At 43.7% G+C, this 25,605-nt stretch overlaps 1 protein-coding gene across 1 annotated transcript; it reads left to right on the top strand.

The window, feature by feature from the left end:
• Positions 1–1,521: 1,521 nt before the first annotated feature.
• Positions 1,522–13,511, top strand: LOC148527336 (keratin, type II cytoskeletal cochleal-like). The gene is made up of 9 exons (XM_088469142.1): positions 1,522–2,082; positions 2,717–2,946; positions 3,456–3,516; positions 5,521–5,616; positions 6,039–6,203; positions 6,379–6,504; positions 6,924–7,144; positions 10,933–10,961; positions 11,836–13,511. Exons 1-9 carry the CDS (start codon positions 1,618–1,620, stop codon positions 12,087–12,089), a joined length of 1,647 nt encoding a protein of 548 aa, XP_088325268.1. The 5' UTR covers positions 1,522–1,617; the 3' UTR covers positions 12,090–13,511.
• The last annotated feature ends 12,094 nt before the right edge of the window (positions 13,512–25,605 follow it).

The raw sequence follows: 25,605 nt of genomic DNA, 5'->3' as shown, positions 1-25,605 counted from the left end.
AGCAAAACCTCTGGCACTGTGCCATCTATATACGCGCCATCTTTACAATTCAATGTGATATCAACTAGAGATGTATGCAGGTCCCATGTTTTGGTTTTGGTTCTAAATCATTGTTGTATTTTTGATTTTGGCAAAACCACCCTCTAGTGTTTTGTTTCGGTTGTGGATTTCTTTGAAAATTGATTAAAATAGCTGAAATCATGTAAGTCAGACCTGTTTGTGTTGCTATAGTACTATTTACATCAATAACCTTAATTTCCAGCCATTTCCAGTCAATTGTGACCACCTCACAGCACCTGAATTCATAAGGGAGGGACTTATATGCAATCTAAATATGCAAGATCTGGTTTTTAGGGCTTGATTCAGCAGTGGACACTAATGTGATTACAGCGGTGTTTTTGCATGGCACACAGCTGCGAAAATATGCTAATGCCTGCCAATGTACAGCCGGCCTAAAGACGTCCCCTGCTTCCTTCTCATATACGTCCAATATCGCACTCCTGCGTAAACATCAGTACCATCGACGCACATCAAGCAGGCATGCAGATTGTACGGCAAGTCTGACCAGCCGCAAATAATGCAGCTCTCCTCGCACGCAGACAGCTCTTACACTGTGAATGCAATTGCAATGGCTAATGTATGCACGCCCATGAAACGATGTATAAACAGTCAGACACCCCTGTGTTTACCTAACCCTCACGTTACCTCCTTCATACGCTGACCACATGACATTCACTTTGCAAATGGATCCTCTGTGCATACGTAATCTCCAGGGCCGGCGCTAGGCTGTGCTGACACCCAGTGCTGTCCTGTGCCACCCCTTCCCTCCTCCGCTCCCTCCCCCTGAGCTTAAATATCTCCTGTAGCCCTGGGAGGGAGGTGGGCGTTTCCTGCGCCCTCCGGAAACAGTAGCGCTCCGGGCGATGGACCGGCTTGCCCGTGCCTGGAGCCGCTACTGGTAATCTCAAAGCAATCGCGATGCATGCAGAATGTGACTTACACGTATGTGAATCAGGGCCTTAGATCCCAGTTCCGAACTTGGCAAGAAGACCCAAGTTGGTGGCAAGTCTTATTTAAGATAACTTTGTGCAAGGAACTCAATCAAAACCTTGTGCTTAATAGCAAAATGTAACACAGATCCACAATGTTTCACTTGACTTTCATTAGATATCACTAAATTAATAAAAGAACAGTAACAATATTAAATAGGCTGTAGTACAGTTATTTAGTAGTACTGTACATCAGTACTGCATTACATGATAGTGACCACTAAACCAGTGTTCTGGCAATTCTTGTTACATTTTGCTTTCACCTGCTACTGTGGAAAGTTATCTCTGCATCATTATAGCCTGGGAGCATTGTCATTCCTAACATTTTATTTTAGAGAAAACTTAAAAAAAAAAAAAAAAAAGACACACACTTTTTTCCCTTCTTGCTTCCAGGCATGTCAAGCATATTAATCCTGTAAATTGATATCCTTCCACCAATACGGACAGGACCTAGAGTATATAAATGTGGCTGTTCGCAAGCCTGGACACAGAGGCGTCCTGTCTCATTCCCTCTTCTATTTTTTCTGCTTCTTCACATTTTTGTCTTTTCAACTTTTTCTAAGCCAAAATGAGTAACTTTAAGCAATTTGGTGGTGGAGCCCAAAGTAAGGGCTTCAGCTCCTTCTCTGTGTCCAGAAGCAGTGGAAGCTTTGGAGGTGCTGGTGGAGCAGGTGGAGGTGGTGGAGGTGGTGGGGGTGGCTTTGGTAGCAGAAGCCTGTATAATATAGGAAATAGGAAGACCATTACCATCAGTACTGCAGGTGGTCAAGCATATGGAGGTGGAGCAGGGGGTTTTGGTGTAGGAGGTGGTGGTGGTGGAGGTGGCTTTGGTGGTGGAGCAGGAGGATTTGGCTCATTTGGAGGTGGTGGTTTTGCTGGTGGAGCCCAAGCTGGTATTCAAGAAGTTACAATCAACCAAAGTCTTTTGGCACCATTGAATTTGGAGATTGACCCTAACATACAGAAGGTCAGAGTCCAAGAAAGAGAACAGATCAAAACATTGAACAATAAATTTGCTTCCTTCATTGACAAGGTAAGATTTTAATGTGATACTCTACTACTATTGTATTTATAGTGTGTAATATATATTGATCAGACTTCAATTGTACATAGGGTGTGGTCCACAATATGTGCACATTGATTAATCTGCCTATTGCACCAGACTTTCATTAGTGCAGTCATATTCTGAGCTTTTAGGAAAGGAATACACACTAATATTCATTTATTTTTATCTATTCCAGCAATTAGCATCCACCATTGCATTGTATATTGACATACACTATGTGTGTATATATAATTATATATATAGTTTACACAATTGAGTCTATATTTGTTGAAATATAGTCATGTGCATAGCTTGAAAATCTGTAAAGATTTGCAATAGTTTGGTTCTACCTTGAATAATAATATTATTATTAATAATAATAATAATAATAATAATGTTTAACTGTATGGCAATAAGTACAGTACAATATTCATATTAGACTTTTTGTTTATGTTAATAACTTACTACTTTTTTTCCTTTTTTTTGGATTGTGTTGATCCTTCTGCTGTTTTTGTTATTAGCAAAAAATAAATAAATTACATTGCATGTGTATTGTAAATTAAATCCTAATAGACTTTCTGAAGAAGAAAGTACATTAATACTTGTGTATGATTGATGCTAGGTTCGTTTCCTTGAGCAACAAAACAAAGTGCTTGAAACAAAATGGACCCTCCTACAAGAACAAGGAGGTCAGGTCAAAGGTGGCAGAAGTAGCAAAGGAAACATAGAGTCTATTTTTGAAGCCTATATCAGCAGCTTGAAGAGGCAGATGGATGCCCTGCAAAATGACAAGTACAGGCTGGATGGAGAACTTAGGAACATGCAAGATTTGGTGGATGATTTTAAAAACAAGTGAGTAATGTTCATTTTAACGCCATAGATACACACCCCTTTTATGTTACAAAGTGACAGGGTGTGGTCGAGTAATGTATATTGTCGCAATGTTATAAAAAAAATAAATGTCCACATATCATATTGGCTCTTTGATAAGATGATCGGCAAATATTGTTATTCCTTTTAGTTTGATTGGAAAAAAACACATTTAAACATATAAGATTCTGTTTTAAAAAAAAAAGCAGCAACATTGTTTCAGCAATGTAAAAATCTAACAGCAGCTGTAAGTTCTTTTGTAGTGCGTAGAGAACTGAGTGGGATTTGGGAGCTCACATAACAGTGGAAAGCTCCAACACACAAGTAGACAGGCTGCATTTAGATACATTTTACTTTTCAATTTAACAATTTTCAAAGTAATGTTTTTGTTAGTGGTAAAATAGTAATGGAAATAAATTTCCCCTTTAAAAAGGTCGGTTTATCATTTGCTACACACCAGTCTATAACTCTGCCTCTTTTCTTGGACACAGATATGAAGATGAAATTAACAAGAGGACATCAGCAGAGAATGAGTTTGTTGTGATTAAAAAGGTAAGTACTGTAGGAAATGAAATGTGAAAGCTTGCTCCGTTATAAATGATTTATAACTACAGTGGTATAGTGCAAGTTAAATGGTAAACACAGTTCTCAGATTTCACACCACTCCAACGTTTTTGGTGCTATATAGGTAAAGCATAATAATAATTCTAATAATAGCATAGTTTGCTTAGAGTACACTTAAATTACTTAGGGGTCTATTTACTTAGCAGTGTTAAGAGACAAAGTGAAATGAGATTAGGTATCAGCCAATCAGCTCCCAACTGTCATTTTTCAAACACAGCCTGTGACATGGCAGTTAGGAGCTGATTGGCTGGTACCTTATCTCATTTCACTTTGTCTCTTAACACTGCTTAGTAAATAGACCCCATAAGAACAACATCAAGAACAAAAATAAAGGGTTTATCATAACTGGTCCCCAGGGATCACTAACAGTGGATGTTTCCTATCTTGCCCAGCTGGAGCACAGGTGTATTCATTTCCGACTGACATATTTTAAAGAATCCTCAGGTGCTACTAAATATGTCAGTTGTGAGTCTATGGTGCAACCTGGTAAACATGCAGTCAGTGCTGCCTGATGACGGGACTTGAGAAACATCAACATATTTGACATACGTGAAGGGTACAGCTCTTAGGGTGGTAGCCACCAGCCATGCAATGGGAGACAACAACTTAAAGTCCTATTGCAGCTTATTAAAGCTACAGAAGTGGAGTGTCAAATAGTCCATACTAGACACAGAGTGTATTTGCAGTTTCTCATTGATGCAGCAATTTAAAGAGAGAAATTCAAGTTTTATCTTCCCGGCAGAAAACATTTAACTTATAGGTCATTTTGTAGTATAGCTGGTCCAAAAAAGCATATAATATTATATTAAGGTTGTGACTGCTCACAGAAGTTCTCACGTGATAACCTAAAGTTTTTACCTGCTAATACTTATTTGTTCACCTTATCCCACCAATGTTCCGATATGATCACTATAAAGTATTTACCTGCTCATACTGCTGAACTGACTTTAGCAATCCTGCTCATATTGAAGTTGTGTTCTGATCACAATGATGCTCTGATCTGTTCAATCTGAAATTTTGACTTGAACATACATATTCTGCCCTGACCCTACTGAAATTCTGGAGGGATCATTCTGCAGTTCTGGTTTCTTCACTCTTAACTTCTAACTATATCACCCTGAGCTTCTAACCTGATCACTCTGAGCTTCTGCCCTGATTACTTTGAGCTTCTAAACTGATCACTCTGAGCTTCTGCTCTGATTACTCTGAGCTGCTGCCCTGATCGCTCTGAGCTTCTGACCTGATCGCTCTGAGCTTCTGACCTGATACCTCTGAGCTTCTGACCTGATCCCTCTGAGCTTCTGACCTGCTCCCTCTGAGCTTCTGACCTGATCACTCTGAGCTTCTGCTCTGATTACTCTGAGCTGCTGCCCTGATCGCTCTGAGCTTCTGACCTGATCGCTCTGAGCTTCTGACCTGATACCTCTGAGCTTCTGACCTGATCCCTCTGAGCTTCTGACCTGCTCCCTCTGAGCTTCTGACCTGATCACTCTGAGCTTCTGACCTGATCGCTCTGAGCTTCTGACCTGATTGCTCTGAGCTTCTGATCTGATCACCCTGGGCTTCTGATCAGATCATCTTGAGCTTCTGACCGCGATTATCTTCAGATTCGGACCCAATCACCCTGAGGTTTGACCTGATCACTCTGAGGTTCTGACCCTATCAGACAGATTTTAATCTTACTCCTCTGAGGTTTCCATCTATTCTGACTGGCTCACATTGAGTTTGTGACCTGCAACACTGAAATTCTGAATTCATCATCATTAAACTTCTCTCTTCTTCACTGTAAACTTCTGATCGTATCACTCCCACTGTAAATTTCTAATCTGTAAATTACAATTCTCCAGACAACTAACACATTTCAATTAAACCAAAAACATCTGTCCCATTTTAATGAATTGATAATAAGAACCTTTTTTTACTGTATTATAGGATGTGGATGCTGCCTACATGAACAAGGTGGAGCTGGAGGCCAAGGTTGATGCCTTAACTGATGAAATAAACTTCCTCAGGGCCCTCTACGAACAGGTAGTGCAAACTTTAATGTCTTATGGTCTGTTCTACTGCATTGTCTACACAATGTTGCAACAACTAAACTATCTGCACAATGTTACAACAGCCTCATTAAGGCAATTTAAATATTATTAAAGAAACACAAGATAAATCAACTTGTGCATAAACTGAATAATAAAATACTTTCTAAATGTCAGTTACAGTATCCTAGTAATCAAGACGGCAAGGTTCTGCGGGGAATAGTATGCACAGATAAATGATCAATATATGACTTTACTTTTGGAGGCATTCTTACAATATATAATGATGATGATGATGTGATCTCAAGAGCACTGACACATTGGAATAATTTAGCAGTGTTACACTTCCTAAATAAACAATTGCAACTGCATTCTCATGGTATAACACTATAACGATGTCATTGGTATGTTTCCCAGGAAATGGCTCAAATTCAAGCTCAAGTCTCCGACACCTCTGTCATTCTATCTATGGACAACAACAGAGCTTTGGACCTGGACAGCATCATTGCTGAGGTGAAGGCTCAGTATGAAGACATCGCCAAAAAGAGCAGAACAGAGGCCGAATCTGTTTACTCAGGCAAGGTAAGTGCATTGAGGGTAATGCGCAAAGTGCACTATGGGTAACATTTTAAGTTTTATGAAAGAGATTGATGATGAGAAACTACACTTAACATTTATTGAACAGAGTAAAATTTTAGACAAGTAATACATGTACAGTCTTCAAAAGTTAGATGTGGCATTATATCTTTAATGACAGGTGAAAGAGCTGCAAGCTTCTGCTGGCCAACAAGGAGATACCCTGCGCAACACCAAGAATGAGATCTCTGAGCTAAACCGCAAACTCCAGAGGCTGCGAGCTGAAATCGAAAATGTGAAAAAACAGGTACGCTGACAAAGCAGGGTATTACAGAGTTACTGTATGTCTACTTTTTAGGACTAAAAGTGGGCAATTTTTTTTTCTCATCAATTCCAGTGAGTTTACTGCATAACCGAAGAGTAAAATAAAACATTTAGTAAAATGTTATATTGATACAAATCAGTAAAGTGCACTTGCTACTTACACAATTTTGGGTGCTGAATTACTTTTCAGAAGTATGCAGCAAATCAATTTCGTAGGAATCAGCACCTGAGGATTATTAGTCAGTTCCTTTTTAGATATTTTTGATATCACTGGTTCTAGTGAATGCTTAGGCTGAATTTTCAAACTGCAAAATCGCTACAAAATGTGAACTTTATGAGCTTGCATATCCATGAAAGTTCCATACCTGAGTATGTAATGGTTTACCTGTATGTTACCTGCAGAATGCAAAGCTTCAGACAGCCATCGCTGAAGCAGAAGACCGCGGTGAGCTTGTGCTGAAAGATGCCCATGGAAAATTGGCTGAACTGGAAGCTGCCCTACAGAATGCCAAGCAGGAGATGGCTCGCCAGTTACGAGAATACCAGGAACTGATGAATGTCAAACTGGCTTTGGATGTTGAAATTGCCACCTACAGGAAACTGCTGGAAGGAGAGGAAATCCGGTAAGTTCCCAGGTTTCTGCTCCTGCATTATTACAGTCTGGGACGGATTGGGCCGTCAGGATGCCAGACTGGTTCCAGCTGTTCCAGTCCTGTTGTCCCCTCAACGGCCGCCCTTCACTCACTCTCTCCGCTGGGCCGGCTGCTGCATTCAGAGCTTGGTTGCTGCTATTTCCTATGTGGCTAAAGGACCTCTGTGACGTATCCACCACGTGACCACTGTAGGAGGCTGGACTGCTGCGGTGTTACCATCCACTAGGGCATAGAGGGGGAATAAATATTGCCCGAAGCGTGGCGAGCGTAGCGAGCCCGCAATGGGACACTTTTGGTCCCCCATTAGCATCCCCGCCCCTCCCCCTTTTAGGCCGGGTCACGTGGGTGTGACATCACAGGTCCATCGGTGCTCTATAGTCTAGACCTAACCTTCGGAGCTTAGCTCCTATCGGCAGCAGCAAACAGATTCTGTTTACTGAAGCAAAAGAAGGATGGCCGATGGGGGAGCTGATGCGCATGACCAGCTGCAGCAGCTCCTCCCATAAGCCTTTGCGGAGCCATCAGTCACCACTGACGGCGCCGCTTCCAGTTTGTGAGTCACTCATGGTCCGCAGTCCATCTACTACTCCCCTGTCCCCTCTGTCTGCTACAATGAGCAGCCGACAGCAGCAGCAGCCAAGAAGAAGAAAAGGAGCGTGATCCTGCCAATTCTGACTGCGTCACACAAGTAGTGTGACAGTCAGTAAGTAAACCATGATACATACTTTGTATTATAGGATTGCCCTGTCTGTGTTGTATATATTATGTATATATCTGCCTGTGTATATATCTATATATCAACCAAGGTGCGGCAATAAATCACTGTAACAGCATCAGAATACGGTCAATGCTGTTTAATAGGCCTATTAAATGAGCACTGAAACATTGACCATATTCTGATGCTGTTATAGTGATTAGATGCCGCTAGTGCTGCACCTTGGTGGATATATTAACTTGATTTCTGTGAGGGCACCAGACAGTCCAACAGTTACTGTGAGTGCCGGAGCTGTATATTATATATATATATATATATATATATATATATATATATATATATATTAGTAACAAAAGTCAGGCGGCACTCAGAGTCTCAGTAAATCCAATACCCTCACCAGAGGGATTTAATAGTCAACGTTTCGAGGTGATCCACCCCTTCCTCAGGACAACATGGTGCGGGAGTGCGGGTGCACAGCATTGTATATATATATATATATATATATATATATATAAAACTATATATATATATATATGACTATATCTATATAAATATGTATGTATATATATATATATATATATATATATACACATACATACATATTTAGACTGTAATGTGCAAAAGATATACTTTACTGCATCAACGTTTCGGGGTCCAACCCCCGTCTTCAGGACCCTGAAACGTTGATGCAGTAAAGTATATCTTTTGCACATTACAGTCTGAGAATGCCGCTTTTTTGTGGATCTATGTGGAGGGGTGTTTAACCTCATGGTGTGCACCTCAGCAACACGATTCATCACACAGTGAGTGCCGGTCTTTCTTGTTTCTATATATATATATATATATATATATATATATATATAAAATTTTATTTATCTCTTACTCCCCACTAGGGCAACCAACACTCGGCTGCTTATGTGGGCGTAAAGGTCGCTAATATAGCAATGTTTATTATACGTGTCCATGTCCTGCTTTGTATTGTAAGTCACTAGTTACTTAGTTATTCATGTGCTTTGTAAGGCGCTGCGGAACACTTGTGGCGCCATATAAATAAATGATAATAATAATAATAATAATATATTTTAGACACACATAGCAAGTGGATGGGCGGCACTCTACGTGGTTTAAATGAATACAGTAGAGCCCGATATAATTTTGCTCTATTGTATTTATTTGAGCCACCCAGAGTGCCTCCCATCCACTTGCTATTTGTTCGGCCCTATGAAGCTCAATCCTGCCGATTAAACAAACCCCACCCCCTCAGACTCCGCCTCCATCAGGACTGCTTCCAGAAATGTTCCAAGCTGGTTTTCCATCCCAATCCGCCCCTGATTACAGTAATGTAGTATAATAAAGGTAGAAGCAGAGGAGTAGCGTGTAGCCAGGGTGTCCATAGCAATGTGTGTGCTATGACACCACCCCGCCCTCAAGTGTTTCAGGGACGAGGCGAGTCCATATGGGATTAAAGTAAAGAGAAGTAAAAATAAAGATTAGGGGCAGCCCCCTGTAGTGGTGCCCATATGCAGTGCCCCCTGTAGTAGTGCCCATATGCAATGCCCCCTGTTGTGGTGCCTATATGCAGTGCCCCCTGTAGTTGAGCCTACATGGAATGCCCCCTGTAGTGGTGCCCATATGCAGTGCCCCTGTAGTGGTGCCCATATGCAGTGCCCACTATATGCAGCACCCCCAGTAGTTGTACCCCTTAAAGTAGTGCCCCTGTAGTTCTGCCCCTTAAAATAGTGCCCCCTTTTTACAGTGCCCCCTGTAATAGTGCTCATATGCAGTGCCCCCTGTAGTGGTGCCCATATGCAATGCCCCCTGTTGTGGTGCCCATATACAGTGCCCCCTGTAGTTGTGCCCCTTAAAGTAGGGTCCTTGTAGTTCTGCCCCTTAAAGTAGTGCCTCCCCATGCTGTGTCCCCTGTAGTAGTGCCCATATGCAGTGCCCCCTGTAATGGTGCCCATATGCATTGCCCCCTGTAGTGGTGCCCATATGCAGTGCCCCTTGTAGTGGTGCCCATATGCAGTGCCCCCTGTGGTGGTGCCCCTTAAAGTAGTGCCCATGTAGTTCTTTCCCCCCCTGTAGTCCTGCCCCCTTCCCCCACCCCCAGTAATTACCTGTTCCATCGTTGCCATCGTCCAGGCTGTCGTTGCCGCGGCTGCCCTGACTGGATCTAACTAGATCCAGCAGGCGCGGCCGTGCAGGTTCCTCAGAGTGTGGGTGGCATCACTGGGAACGCTGGCTTCCTTAGCCTCCAATCACTTCAGAGGCCAGCGTTCACAGTTCAATGCTGGCACCTGGCAGGCTGTCAGCATAGACAGCTGCCGGGTACACAGCGTGTGGCACCTCTGGACACCTTCGGTGCCTGGAGCTTGCGCTCCACTAGAACTGCCCTCCCTACGCCCCTGGTTAGAACACCCCCAAGCTGTTACAGGGTCCGCAGCTGGGGGGCTCTTTGCCATGTGGAAATGTGCACATCTATCTATAAGTGTTTTTAATGTATTGATGGTACCATGTATTGGATGGTGTGACCCATGCCAAAATGGTATAATTTTGGCATGGGTCACACAAATGTCTAGTAACGCTTCTGACTGAACTAACTGTATAAGTGAAAATGACCTTGTCACAAATGTACTCTTTCATTTCCTACCCATCAGCTCTAGTAAAATAAACTGATTGACATGCTGCGGGGTTTGGGGTGTGCCTGGTCACAGTCCTTGAAAACGGGGGGCGTGACGTCCTTGTTTTCCAAGAGGGACGCAGATTCCTGGCCTCTTATGTGACCAGCACCCGGTCAGGCTGCGGTCACAGTGCTGGGATCGCAAATGCAGCAAAGTGCTGTCAGACACCTCCTTCTACATTTGCATCTGAAATGGACGGCTCTGCAAATCCGTACATCACTGAATCAGGCCCATTGTATCCAACCTTCCACCCTAATATGACAATAACATGTACACCTAAATCTACATAAATCAAATAATTTACTTATTAATCTCTTCATTCTGTCTTAGAACTGATTTTTTTTTTTTTCTCAAAATTTCAGGTTGACTACAGACAGCAATGTCAGCATCTGTAAGTATTGGGGGTTTCTGTAATACATTTGAAAATTTCAAAGCAGTTTGAAATGTGATCTGTTTTCAGTGGCCCCAACATGATAAAAGGCCTCCTGTATTATCCTTAGAATGCTCCGGGCATTGCTGTAATTATCGGTGTTTGTAAGCCCGCCCCCTCCGTGTGACATCATATGGAGGGGGGTGGCCTGCATCGGGTGCCGCGATCCTTAGTTACGGCTCTGCGATTACTGCAGAGCTGAATGTATCTTGAGATGCCTATGACTCAGAATATGGGTGTAGATTTTTTTCAGGTCTTTTTGACTGCAATAGCATCCAACTCAGCATGAGCCCCTGTGTATATAAGGTAGAGCACTAAAAACTAAACATGAGAGTACGGAATAGCAATGAGTTACCTAAATATGTGCTATGGAAAATTGCAAGAGAGACGATATACAATAATTTCTTGTCTCAATTTCACCAATATATTTCTGATTACTCAAATAAGAAATTACCTCCATTTACGTTTGGCAATGTGTGCATGTTCTAGAAGTATAATAAAATGATATATTACACAATGGCCTTCCTACTGTAAGTTATGAAGATATTAGAAGAAGTGCCTTTAGCAATCTGTGCTTTTAGGAAAGGCACTGTAGTTCTTTTATACAGGTGACAGAAGTCCAAAGTGACTTCTAATATCTGTAATTATTTACACTAGGGGGTGAATTATTCCCTGCAATAGACAAGTTCTCCAAGAGAGCACTGAAGTGATGACATCAGAACTCACACATTATATGCAATGACATGAGAATTCCCTGTGTATATGTGCATTCTTTTCAGGAGTTTACATTTGTGTACGTTCTTCCCTAATTATTTAACACTTCTGGTTTTAACAGCTGTGATCAGTGGAAAGACATCCCTGGGCGGAGGAGGAGGAGGTGGTGGAGGAGGAGCAGGCGGAAGCTACAGCTTTAGCTCTGGAGGAGGAGGAGGAGGAGGAGGAGGAGGGTCTGCCGGAGGCTTCTTCTCTGGGGGAGGTGGCGGATATAGCTCATCCAGCTCCTCAGGATATGGCATGTCATCCGGTGGTGGGGGTGGTGGCGGTGGCGGTGCTAGATTTGTGTCCAGCCAATTAAGCTACAGAAGTTAAATCTGAGAGGCTTTCACGTTTATAACACCCCTTAAATGTACCTCCTGCTTACAAAGATGTATGACTTTACTGTCAGATCATTCTGTATTAGCAATTCTACTTTTATGTTCAAGTATCTGTAGGGCTTATTTCTAAATGCCTCTATTAGCACAAATCTAAATTGTTACCACAGTTATATAGATCCAAACATCTCCAGGAGATAGAGCCAGATTGCAGTTTAGCTTTGCCCTGCTCACATACAATCATTTACTTTATTATTTAGACTACAAAATATTAAATTGAAGGAAACAAATAAAACTAGGTAGCAACTTAAGAGGAAAGAAACATAATGCAACTTATTAGCTGCCCACTGAACAGTGCTGCCTTATGCAAAGCCCCACCTAAGCCTTATGGTAAAATTAATTCATAGTTCCCCAATTTTCTTGTCAGTTTCTCAGAAACATGTGGGAGCGACTTGATGATGCCATTTGAACCAAGAAATGGGCTGTCTAAATTGTGTTACGCTGCAGGGGGTGCACATTTCAAATTTGGGGAAGATTTAGAGTTGGGAAGAGAATATTGCTATGGCAGCATTAAATCCCATTGTATACTAGTGCAAACGCAGGCAGTATTTTTTCCATTTGCAAAAAAAAAAAAAAAAAATACAGTGACCCCCTTTGTCCACTGATTTGCATTATTGCAGCCTTTTCGCACCCACCTTCTGAGAGAGTTGCATGCTCTATAGAAGTTCTCCCCCTAATACAAGAGTCATCCAGACATTCAAATATGAGCTAAATGATAGCAAGAGATCTGCACATGTGTGTTAACCATTTGAATGTTTACAGCCATTGTGTTTTTTCATGAGATGAATAAAGGAAGTTTTTTCATACACAGTTATTATCTCTGTACTGTATATTACATTGACAATCATGCACCAGTTATCAGGCTGTTTAATAGTAATGTACTATTGTTTCTGTATTCATGTGGAGTTATTTGGTGCTAGAATAAGGCTGAACAACGTAGGGCTTTGATTTTGTGCTTATTATTTTATGGATATGCCTGATTAATCAAAATTACTTATTTGACACTCTTGCACACTTGTGATTAATCAAGGTATTCCTCAAATCTGGCTTGTTAGGACTTCACTGTTCAGAATGACACAGCCCTGAGCTAAATCACACGTCAGTGTTCAGTTTAGATTCTAATAAAGTTTATTGTAAGAAACTACTTTGAAGCCTGGGCAATGGTAACCAAAATGTCAGGATATATGTACTGTATGGGGGAATATCCTATGCCTAGAGACCTACAATATTGCACTGAATACTTCATAACAAAAACTGTATAATTACTGGCTGCAAATTTGCAAAATGAATTAATCTTTTTGTATCCTTATATTCTGATTTTTTTCATTCCTTGAATAAACAACAATGATATGCTTCTTTATTTTAGTGTTAGTGTGTTTTTACATTTTTTCATAGGGGTTATTTGCAATCAAGGCAAGTATTAACTTTTAGCAAGTTATTGATAGGTAGCTAATGAACTGTGCTTTTCCAATTGTTTAACTAGCTGTGTTGAGTCATGCATTTTTCACTTTTATTCTCATTACAATTAAAATTTATTTTATTGTAACTAACTGTTGCTTGTGGCTGAAATCGCTTCTGCCAACATTTTTTATTTGAGGTGTTCTAGTTGTATTACTTTGCATAGGTGCCCTGTTGTGGGAGTGGCCCATGTGACCAGCAGCGCTATACAGACTGGTGGCAGCAGTGACTTCACCCACCACTCACACCAATGTCACTGTGTGCCCTGTGCACAGACTGCTATGTAGCCTATCCTATACACCCACCACTCACACCAATGTCACTGTGACCCTGTGCACAGACTATGTAGCCTATCCTATACACCCACCACTCACACCAATGTCACTGTGTGCCCTGTGCACAGACTGCTATGTAGCCTATCCTATTCACCCACCACTCACACCAATGTCACTGTGTGCCCTGTGCACAGACTGCTATGTAGCCTGTCCTATTCACCCACCACTCACACCAATGTCACTGTGTGCCCTGTGCACAGACTGCTATGTAGCCTATCCTAATCACCCACCACTCACACCAATGTCACTGTGTGTCCTGTACACAGACTGCTATGTAGTCTATCCTATTCACCCATCACTCACACCAATGTCACTGTGTGCCCTGTGCACAGACTGCTATGTAGCCTATCCTATTCACCCATCACTCACACCAATGTCACTGTGTGCCCTGTGCACAGACTGCTATGTAGCCTATCCTATTCACCCACCACTCACACCAATGTCACTGTGTGCCCTGTGCACAGACTGCTATGTAGTCTATACTATTCACCCATCACTCACACCAATGTCACTGTGTGCCCTGTGCACAGACTGCTATGTAGCCTATCCTATTCACCCATCACTCACACCAATGTCACTGTGTGCCCCGTGCACAGACTGCTATGTAGCCTATCCTATTCACCCACCACTCACACCAATGTCACTGTGTGCCCTGTGCACAGACTGCTATGTAGCCTATCCTATTCACCCACCACTCACACCAATGTCACTGTGTGCCCTGTGCACAGACTGCTATGTAGCCTATCCTATTCACCCACCACTCACACCAATGTCACTGTGTGCCCTGTGCACAGACTGCTATGTAGCCTATCTTATTCAAGTGACCTTGGGCCCAAAGCACCTCTCCCCCACCCCTTACCGGCCATCCACATGATGCCACACCTATCTCTTGCATTGATGAAATACATTTTGTTTTTGTTGTAGTTATTGCTCAGCTTTAACTTGACGGATCGAGATGAAACAAAGAGCAGGTGATTCTAGACTTTTCCACTACAAAATGATGCCTTGTTCATAAAAATCAGTTCAGTAGTTTTTGCGACAACTTTCTATTTGGCAAGTCCGTAATACATGTTATCAAAATCTAGTTTTTAAATTACTGTAACTGACATTATTAATAATAACTGTAACTAGAGTCATGCAACTAGTGATTGTAACCATCTGTGTTGCTTTGATGAAAAGGGATTCGAATAGAGCCTTCTCTTTCTGGGGTGCAGAGTGTTGGAGTGTCTATTTGGAGTATGGGATGAAATATAATAGTACTGAGTTTTAAGAGTACAATGTTATTTCTTGATAAAAATATGGGGCTAGTTTATTAGTCCTGCACTCAAAACAACATGATAATGTTGTGGCCCAGGATATACATTTGTTAAAGTTAATTTATTATACCTGAGTAATATTTAAGTGCTAGTAGGGCAACAAATCAGATTGGTTAGAACAGGAAGGAGGACATGTAAGATAGTTTAGGTTTAATCTGTGACAACAACTGAAATCCTTTCCATTACCATATCACAATCTGCATGTACAGTAAGTCTGTCGTAAATAAATATCACAAGACATTGGGGTAGATGTACTAAACCTTGGAGAGAGATATATAACGTGGACAGAGATAAAGTACCAATCAATCAGCTCCTGTCACTTTTCAAATACAGCTTATATAAGTGACAGGATTAGTACATGTATGATAATGTATGACGACGATGAAATCCTTCTGTGTTGTGGACATACAGTAACACAATATGTTAGTGGTCAAGCAACTAAAATCTTTTAACCATATTGGAGGACACTGCAATACCTTGCAGTATAGAGAGTGCTAGTGCTGGAATAAGACACAACATCACTACAGACTTGTTGCTGTCTGACTCAACCCCCCTCTGTCCTTCCCTTGGAAGGACTTCGGTATTTAATTTTATGCGCATGGAGTAGAGCACAGTTTTCTCTTATGTGTAGGATATTTTAAATTTTATTTATTACATTAGGGTGCAAAGGTGTTCAACTCAGTGCTTGCACTGAGAGCACAGGCTGATGATGGTGGGAAAGGGGCTTAACATGACTGGGGAGATCCTCTGGTAAGGAGGTTCCATCTATGGAGGTAAGACTAGAGGGCAACCAAAGGAAGGTGTGGTCCACCTTGAGGTAAGCCCCTACAGCATTATATCAGTAGAGGGAGGATTTAGAGGAGGTTATTCTCTGGGAGAGAGAATCCTTTTTGGCAGCTGCTGCTGCGCAGTTTCCTCAAAATCATCTCTCTGGACCTGCCGCTCCTGTTACACTCACATGCTGCTGATGTGTCTTGGGGTAATATGCCAGAATTCTCAGTGTACTGTGTAATTCTACCTGTGTTTGTGTCAGTGTTTCTGCAGGAGTTATTATTTTATATAAATTCCTGTACGTTACTCACATTTTAAAGTGTGTCCTTAGCAGTTTTTATTGCTTAATTGAGATAGATATATAAATATATATATATATATATATATATATATATATATATATATCTTTGAAAGATAAATATACAGATATATATTTATTTAATTACAGGTACATATATAGCTATAAAATAAGTGAGAAAGCGAGTCTGTCTGTTTGTCCTTTATGAACAGCCAGAGTTTTGGACCTAGCTCCACCACATTTGGCATGGTGGTGTAGTTTGACCAAGATTAGGTTTTTGCCTAGGTTTGAACTTTATCAGGGCCACACACTGTCATACAATCCCTAAAAATTGGGACATTCTTAAATTACAAGGTTCTGGGGCTGGCTCCAGTGGAAATTAGCAGTCTGACAAAAACCTGTGTGAAAGCTACAAAAGTATCCTTTTACCCTCGCAGTCTGTGCAAATTTTATGACTCATCCAAGTTCATATTAAATCCAGAGTTAGTCCTTTTTTAAAGAGACCATATATATTAGTCAGCCCTCTGTGTTTGCATGCCAAGGCATAACCAGAACTTTATGAGCCATATAGCAAGATCTTAAAAGAACTCCAGAGGTAAAAAAAAAAACATACATTTGCCCCCACACAGAGCCCATTCATGCTATGCCACACAGAGCCAATTCAGGTTATGCCACACAGTAGTACCCCTTATAGACATTATGCCACAGAGTTGTAGTGCCCCTTGTACATGATGACACACAGTAATGCCCCTTACACATTATATCTCACAGTAATGCCCTTTGCAGATTATGCTACATAGTAGTAGTGCCACATATAACACATTATTCCACACCATAGTAGAGCCCCTAATAACCTTATGCCACACAGTAATGCCCCTTACACATTATGGTCCCCCTCCAGCAACTCAACTCCCAGTGTGTCCCTCCAGCAGCCTCTCACCTCCCCCTGTGTGCCATCTGCAGCCAGCAGGTGTGCATTTGGTACCGAGCCTCAAGCTAATTACAGCTGGCGCACCGGCAGGCAGTGGCAGACATGGACAGACACTGCTGACGCAATTTGAATCTGGTGCCGGTCGCAAGCCAATCAGAGCTTGAGGACCGGCAGCCACTGCTGATTGGCTGCCAGAAGGCGAGCTCTGATTTCCCCATGAACTGTGGCGCTGTCTCTACATGTCTACAGCTGTAATTCGGTGGCGAGCCGGCACCAAATGAACATCGCTGACACTAGGGCCCCCCTCGGCAGCCCTGACTGGACTGGCCCACCTTGTCTGTGTGACTGGGTGCAGGGGGAGCGGCAGCCCACAGAGGCAGCTTTGGCACCATAGCAGCCGCACTCCTTGCACCCACGGCAGTTACGTCACTGCATGCATGTTAGCAAACAGTGGGGTACTTTTCAGTAGCAATGGAATGGGGTTATAGGCGATGACAATGTAAACAAATGAAGGCTGCAGGTGTATTTCAGGGTCCAGACTTCGACCCGGGCAACGCCGGGTATCTCAGCTAGTATATATATATATATATACTATACACACACACACTCCAAATCATAAACTTGGTAGCTTTTACCATATCAGAATCAAACTTTAAATATGCCTCCTGGCTTAATGCTCACCTGCACATTGCTTTTTAAAGGTGAGGTAGTCGCCAAGTATATAGCCATAAAACTCCTAGGAAAGCAGCTGACACACGTTTGGATTAAATGAGCTAACACTGGGGTACATGAGAAGAGATGATCACAAAAAGATTAATAAATCCATGAGCAACTTCACAAGTATATAAATATTTGATCTAACATCTTTTTTCTGATGTGTATAATCCTAGCACAGACTGAGACCCATTTTGGTCTTTACATTCTTTTAGTTGACCCACCTGTGCCAGACAAGATGAATCTGATAATGTCTGAAGGAAATGACAGGTTTTTGCTTGAACATCTGTAAACCAGTTTTCTGTATGAACCAAGTCAATAAAATTGTTATTTGATTTACATTGCTCTGCAATTCTCTCCAGTCTTCACTCTGCTATGGGCGCAGCATTAAATATTCAACATAACTGGGTAAATGGTCTATATCACAGGTTCTCAAACTCGGTCCTCAGGACCCCAAACAAGGCATGTGTTCCAGGTCTCCTCACAGAATCACAAGTGAAATAATTATATCCAGCTGTGGAACTTTTAAAATGTGTCAGTTAGTAATGAATACACCTGTGCACCTGCTAGGTGACCTGGAAAACGTGACCGGTTTGGGGTCCTGAGGACCGAGTCTGCTCTATGGACCTCATTCAGAGCCGGTCGTAAGCGGCCGTACACTAGTTCCGAGCGATGTTCGCCCATCTGCACATGCGTACGGTTTGTAATACGCATGCGCGAACCAGTCAGTCCGGCCGAAAATCGTTTGCTCACTATATAGCGAATGCCTGCTATTTTGAGTGACAGGAGGAGGCGTATGTGGGTGGTAACAGGGGAAGGTGCTTGAATTCAGAACGCAGGCGTGCTTAAAGGTCAAAACGGGCGTTTTATGGGTGTGCATAATTAATACAGCAGCGTCATTGAGCACGTCACTTGGTTGTTTTATAGTCAGAACTGCTCGCAATATAGTGGTAGGAAAAACCAGCCAAAAGAATAGCGAGCAGTTCATACGCTGATCGATGTACTCGATTAATCTAATAAATAGCGGACATGACGTATGATGCGAGCGGCCAGGGGGCGTATTTTTCAAATAAACGACCGCATGTTTTGTTCGCTCGTTCAGGCATAGAGGCGTCAACAGACCGCAAAGAGCGAACGGTTCATTTGAATAGCCACCCCCTTTTTCTGAACGAGCGAGCGCTAATAGCGTCCGGCTCTGAATCAGGCCCCATATGTACTCTTGAATCATAAGTTCTCATGGAGAAGGAAGCAATTTAAGCTCATCTTTGGACCACAGAAGCTCTGTCACTTAGATATGATTGTAAGATTTAAAAAAAAAGATATTTCTACTGCTGTAATTTAATTCTTTAAAAATAAATGTTTTGACAAATATTTCATCCTTATCTGCTCTGGAAAAGATCAGTACTTTTGCCTTCAAAATGTTGTCATTGCAACTAGAATGAATGTACAGTCAGGGGTGCCACAACGTTTTTAGGTTGGGGAGGGACCAAGATATAATTTCATTTTGGCTCCCCTAAATTGCTGAATGTCGCCCCCTTAGGGGCAGCTGGAGTACCGCACAACACCACCTACCTGATGACAGAGATCAGTAAACCTGAGGGGTCTTTGTTATTGCTGATTTACCCTCTGTATACGGATATCACTACTCTCTCTCTGCCTCCTCATTCACAACCACTACACTACTGCACAGCACCTGGAGCAAATGCAGACAAAAACACGTCCCTGTTCATACAATTTATTGAACCGGCACCAGGAGAGGTGGAGGATGGTTAACCACGTGGTGCCGGGAGTTGCAGTTTGGTGTAGGCTTAGGAGCTTATGCTACAGTGCACTGAGCCTCACTCTAGACTTACAGAGACCATCACGCAACGCAAGTTTGCTGTGAGAACGGCTCGCAGAACCCTACTCGCACACAATAGGATTGAGCCCAGTGTATGCCTCCAGCTATTCCCTGTACTATAAACAAACACCATTGCAAATACTCTGTAGGTACACAAAAAATAGAAGTGAATTCTATACAGCGCTCATTACTGTTAGATGTTCATAATAACCAATTAAATGGAAATAATTAAACCAGATAATTACCCAAAAATATATTGGGACCAGGTGAAGTTTGTGAACAATCACATTTATTAAGCTGGGCATACACGGCCAGATAAAATGTCTGTCAGACCGACAGACATCTTATCTGGCAGCCTGCCAGCCGCAGATGTCCGCGGCATACACTGTGAGATTTCTCTCATAGTGTATTAGCCGACATCTGCGCTCCGCCCCCGGGGGAGGAGACATTTCCCTGTTCCTTCCATGGGAAGGAACACAGGAAATGTCTGTCTGTATCCACGGCTGGGCATACACTGCCCGATGCGGCTGACAGTTTACCAGTAAATATTGCATCGGACGGGCATGCTGGACAATCCGGCATGCCAGACTGAGCAATATTTAACCCTCAGTCACCCCCCCACACACTACAACTATCGGGGCGATCCGTGGATATCGGGTAGATCGCCCCGATAATTGTAGCGTGTATGGCCAGCTTTAGAAAGAAACAAATGTGTCAGAAACACGCAATCAATAATAATCATTAAAACATTCAAATAACATAAGAATGAGGGAGTTCCTTGATCATACCATGGCTGGCTGGTGGAGTATAAACAAGGTGGTAACAGCCAATTTTCAGACAGTAATGAGCGCTGTATAGAAAACACTTCTATTTATTGTGCATTATTGAAGTATTGGTGTTTTACTTAATTGTGTATTCAGGGTCTCATTCAGACCCGCTCGCGAGTTGCCCAAATGCGCATGTGCACGACGGAGGTGCCTCCGTCATGCGCATGCGCGAGACCCGAATAACGACGGGGTAGCCGTCGTTATGGGTCTTGCACCAAAGGGGACGTGCTGTCGATGGTGAGTGACAGCACGCCCCCTTTGGTGGGCGTGCCGGGGGCGTGGCTGCCAGATGGAGGCGTTCCCATGGGAACGCCTACCGTCTGGGTCCGGCCCCACTGACATCACTAGTGATGTCAGTGGGAGTGATTTTGGCTCTGATAGAGCCAAAATCACTCAAGGGCTTGCAGCAGCGAGACCCTACCGCAAGGGTCTCGTTGCAAGCCCGATGGTCGCGATGGTCTTGACCATCGCGACCATCATCATGAATGCTCGCATAAACTGTGGTTGGTAACCCACAGCTATGCGAGCGTCCAAAAGGCCGCTTTGCAAAAAAAAAAACACGCCCTGATTCAGAGCGGGCGCTCGTTCAGAGCATCCGGCTCTGAATCAGGCCCTCAGTCTGCTGCATATTACTGCTAACTGCGCTATATAAGGATTATTTCCACTTTTACTGGTAATAATCTGTAGGTAGAGAACAAGTAAAAATTAAATGATGAAAAACAAATACAGTATACTGCACATAACAAACGCCGCAAACTTTGCTCAAATAGAGACATAGGGACTCCCAATCCTCCAATTCATGCAACTACTGATAAAGCATAAGTTTAGCACAATAGGTGCAGTACACATTGCATCCATGCCACACACGGGAATTATCAGACACCACTGCACACACTATGCCAGGCTGGTTATACCTGTAATGTCCCATTTTTACTAGGGACCAGGTTTGAATATCATCAGAGAGGCAAGCAATGTGTTGCCCTTTTTATATTTATCAGGGTACAACACAATTTTATTATGCAAGAAAATAATGACACATAACAGTACATTTGGTATATTAGCTCAGCTTTCCTTATACGTGACTTGTTACAACACTTGAAACTCAGTTAAAACAACTAGTTTCTGCACAGCTACCACACTTCTGGTTATAATAAACACCATGTTGCATTACGCAAAAAATAAGGATTTGAATACACTTTTGAGGCTTTAAGCAAACACAGTCCAGCATTAGAGAGAAATAGAGACTAGCATATAGTTTGCGAATTAAGTTTGCAGAATAAAATCAGGGAAGCATTTATAACTATAGATGAGCCGTTCGGATTCTGTGGAATCCGAACCGCTCCGAACATTGGCGGATCCGAGGCCACCCGAACGCTGTTCGGGTGTTCCTTGCCTGACTCGGATACCCGTTCGAGGCCGAGCCGCAGCCTCCTGATGTCGGATTCTCGCGAGAGAATCCGACGTCAGGGCTCCTCTAGTGTAGGGCAGACCTACACAGATCAAACACACAGCCGCCAGCGGCAGCTGTGTGTTTGTAATAGCAGCCAATGAGAGTCACACAGACTCTCATTGGCTGCTGCACTGAGAGAGCCGGTTGGAGCTCATTCGTGAGCTCCGTCTTCCGGCTCCCTCCGCGCGTTATACAGCAGAGCAGAGCGGTCGGCGGCAGGAGCGGGGATTCAGGTAAGTTTTTTTTTTGTTATGTGTGTGTGTGTGAGGGGGCATTACTGGGAGGCATGCTACTACTGGGGGCCTGCTAAGTGGGGGTCTGCTATTGAGGGCCTGCTAAGTGGGGGCCTGCTAAGGGGGGGGGCACTACTACTACTGGGGGCCTGCTAGTGGGGGGCATACTACTACTGGGGGCCTGCTAAGGGGGGGGCATACTACTACTGGGGGCCTGCTAAGGGGGGCATACTACTACTGGGGGCCTGCTAATGGGGGCACTACTACTACTGGGGGCCTGCTAAGGGGGGGGCATACTACTGGGGGCCTGCTAATAGGGGGCATACTACTACTGGGGGCCTGCTCAGGGGGGGCATACTACTACTGGGGGCCTGCTAATGGGGGGCATACTACTACTGGGGGCCTGCTCAGGGGGGCATACTACTACTGGGGGCCTGCTAAGGGGGGGGGACATACTACTACTGGGGGCCTGCTAAGGGGGGGCATACTACTACTGGGGGCCTGCTAAGGGGGGGCATACTACTACTGGGGGGCTGCTAAGGGGGGGCATACCACTACTGGGGGCATGTTAATGGGGGCACTACTACTGGGGGCATGTTAATGGGGGTACTGCTACTGGGGCACTACTACTGGGGCACTACTACCGGGGTCACTGCTACTGGGGGGCATACTACTTGGGGCCTGCTAATGGGGGCTCTACTACTGGGGGCCTGCTAATGGGGGCACTGCTACTGGGGGGCATACTACTGGGGGGCATACTACTGGGGGCATGCTAATGGGGGGCATACTACTACTGGGGGCACTGCATAGGGGGCACCACTACTGGGGCCATTGTGTAAGGGACACCACTGCTGGGGGCATTGTATAAGTGGCACTACTACTGTGGACATTGTATAAGGGGCATTACTACTGTGGGCTTTGTGTATAAGGGTCACTACTGTGGGAATTGTGTAAAAGGGTCACTACTGTGGGCATTGCATAAAAGGGGCACTACTGTGGGCATTGTGTAAAAGGGGCACTACTGTGTGTCGTAACATAAATAAGAGACACTACTTTATGGTGTAATGTGAATCAGGGACACTATGTGTTGTGTAATGTGAATAAGATTGTGCACTGTGACTCCTTGTGCCGTAGCCCACTGTGTATACAAGTACTGTGATTCTGCTGGCCGTACCCCACTGGGTGGGTGCACTACTTTTCATTTCTGCCACTGCTGTGTGGCAATGTTTCATAGATGTACTTTAAATTGTGGTGTCTGTGCCACTGCGCCGCTGCTTTGTCGCTTGGTAACCAGTCAGCTCACTGCAACCTTTGGCCAATAATGTTGAAAACAATATTATAAGCTGTGAGGTGGTCTAAATTGACTATAAATGACTGGAAATTAATGTTATTGAGGTTAATGATACTCTAAGAAGAAAAAAAAGACCAATTTATGTGATTTTAGCTTTTTTCGTAAATTTTTGTAAAAAAAATCCAAATCCAAAGCCAGTTACCGCAGTTTGGCAAATCCAAAGCCGGACGACGAATTGGAACCAAATCCGACAAAAATGGTCCGGCGCACATCCCTATTTTTAACTTGTGAAATCTTCAGATGAATGTACATGTACAATGGCAGCCAGACAAAGCTAAGTTAAATCAACTGAGCATATAAAACAGTGAATGCCACGGCGCGCAGCATCTCACCAAAAACTGTTTTAATATGATAACTGTTTACACTTCAGAACCCCACTGAGGAGCATTTGCCAACAACATCAATACAGTTAACAATCAGCATGAGCACAGATATGACACTTGCACAGCATTTAAATGTAATATAAAACTTCAATTAAATTAGGATTCACTTCTACTCCATTAACTCCACCCCTCAAGTGCCTAAGGGACACCTAGCAGAGGCTAAAGGTGCATACACACGTAATGATTTTGTAATCAACGATTTTCGTTCAGATTTTCCCTTATAATAGATATAACGATTTTTTGAAGTGTAATGAACGATTTTATCAACGATTTTAACAACAATGAACGATGAACTCCTTAATGAAAATCATCATGTAGGACAGTCAGAAGGGACGATGAACGAAAACTACCAACTACAAATGGGAGCTCGCATTGGTAGTTTTCGTTCATCGTTATAACTCTCATCTGGACGATTTTTTGAACGACTTAATGATAATGATGTCGTTAATGACAAATCGTTCAAAAAATTGTTACATGTGTACACACCTTAAGATACCTTGTATTAATGTTAATCACCGCACCAGGCTACGCTAAGTGGGACTAGGATCCGGATACTCCACTGCTGCTCCCTCCTCCAGGGCAGTCGTCGCCAGGCACAACCATATAATCCCTGGATCCGGGCACTCTGTCTCTTCCGGTGCCCTGCTTGCCTACAGGGGTCCTCGCAGGCTCTCTTCAGGGGCTGTACCCTCTTTAGCTTGCTACTGTCGGATGCTCTCTCACGGTCTCCTAGACAGCATCTTCCTCCTCACCGTGGTCCCTCCAGTCACAGCAGCTGTGGGCAACCTCTTGACATGGACTCACTCCCTCCGGTCCTGCAGATGCTCCTCGACGCTGGTCTCCTGGTCCGCGGGCACTCCTCCAGACGGACCTAAGCCGATGGGGTCCTCCTCCATGGTCCATCCGCTCTGTCCCGGCATCTGTCTCTTCCTACAACAGGGCAGCATGGCAGCAGCCTTCCCCGGAGCAGGGATACAAAAGAGGGTGTGCAGGGATCACTCCGGCGGCACCAGCGCTCCTCCCCACTGCACAGTGGGGATCACCGTCACCTCAGTATCTTTTGCTTTGGTCAGTAGTGTCCTTGGGGCCTGCAGCAATGCTCCTCATACCCAGCTCAGCTGCAGCCCTGTCCCTCACCAGTCAGCAGCAGCCTCCTTTAAAGTGGGCAGTATCCTTGGAGTCCGCATCGCCTCGGCCTCTGGCTCCAGGTACAGGTCCCAGCTGTCACTTCAATCCCTCTTTCTTAGATAGCAGACGTGGGGTCAGTGGTGGTGTCCAAAGCGGGGTAATTGATACTCTGCTGCTTAACTTTGCTCTGTCCCAGCAGCACTTTCCAATAACACTGCAGGATTTCCTAGCAGCCGTATCAGCAGCAGCAGCCTATGACAGCCACGGTGCCGGCAGGAGAGGAGGGGTTTTTGCGTCAGCTAATGCAGCCGGGATAGTATTACACTGTGGCAGCTCCCTGTGCCCTCAGCCGCTTCCCCCTCTGCTGATTCACTCAACTCTTCCCCGGCTACATGTTTGATGCAGTGGCTCTGTCCTTT

This window comes from Taudactylus pleione, unplaced genomic scaffold (assembly GCF_031769625.1).
Source record: "Taudactylus pleione unplaced genomic scaffold, aTauple2 ptg000089l, whole genome shotgun sequence".
Classification (NCBI taxonomy): Eukaryota; Metazoa; Chordata; class Amphibia; order Anura; family Myobatrachidae; genus Taudactylus; species Taudactylus pleione.
Note: the sequence above shows the minus strand (reverse complement) of the source record. Positions and strands in the feature narration are given on the sequence as shown.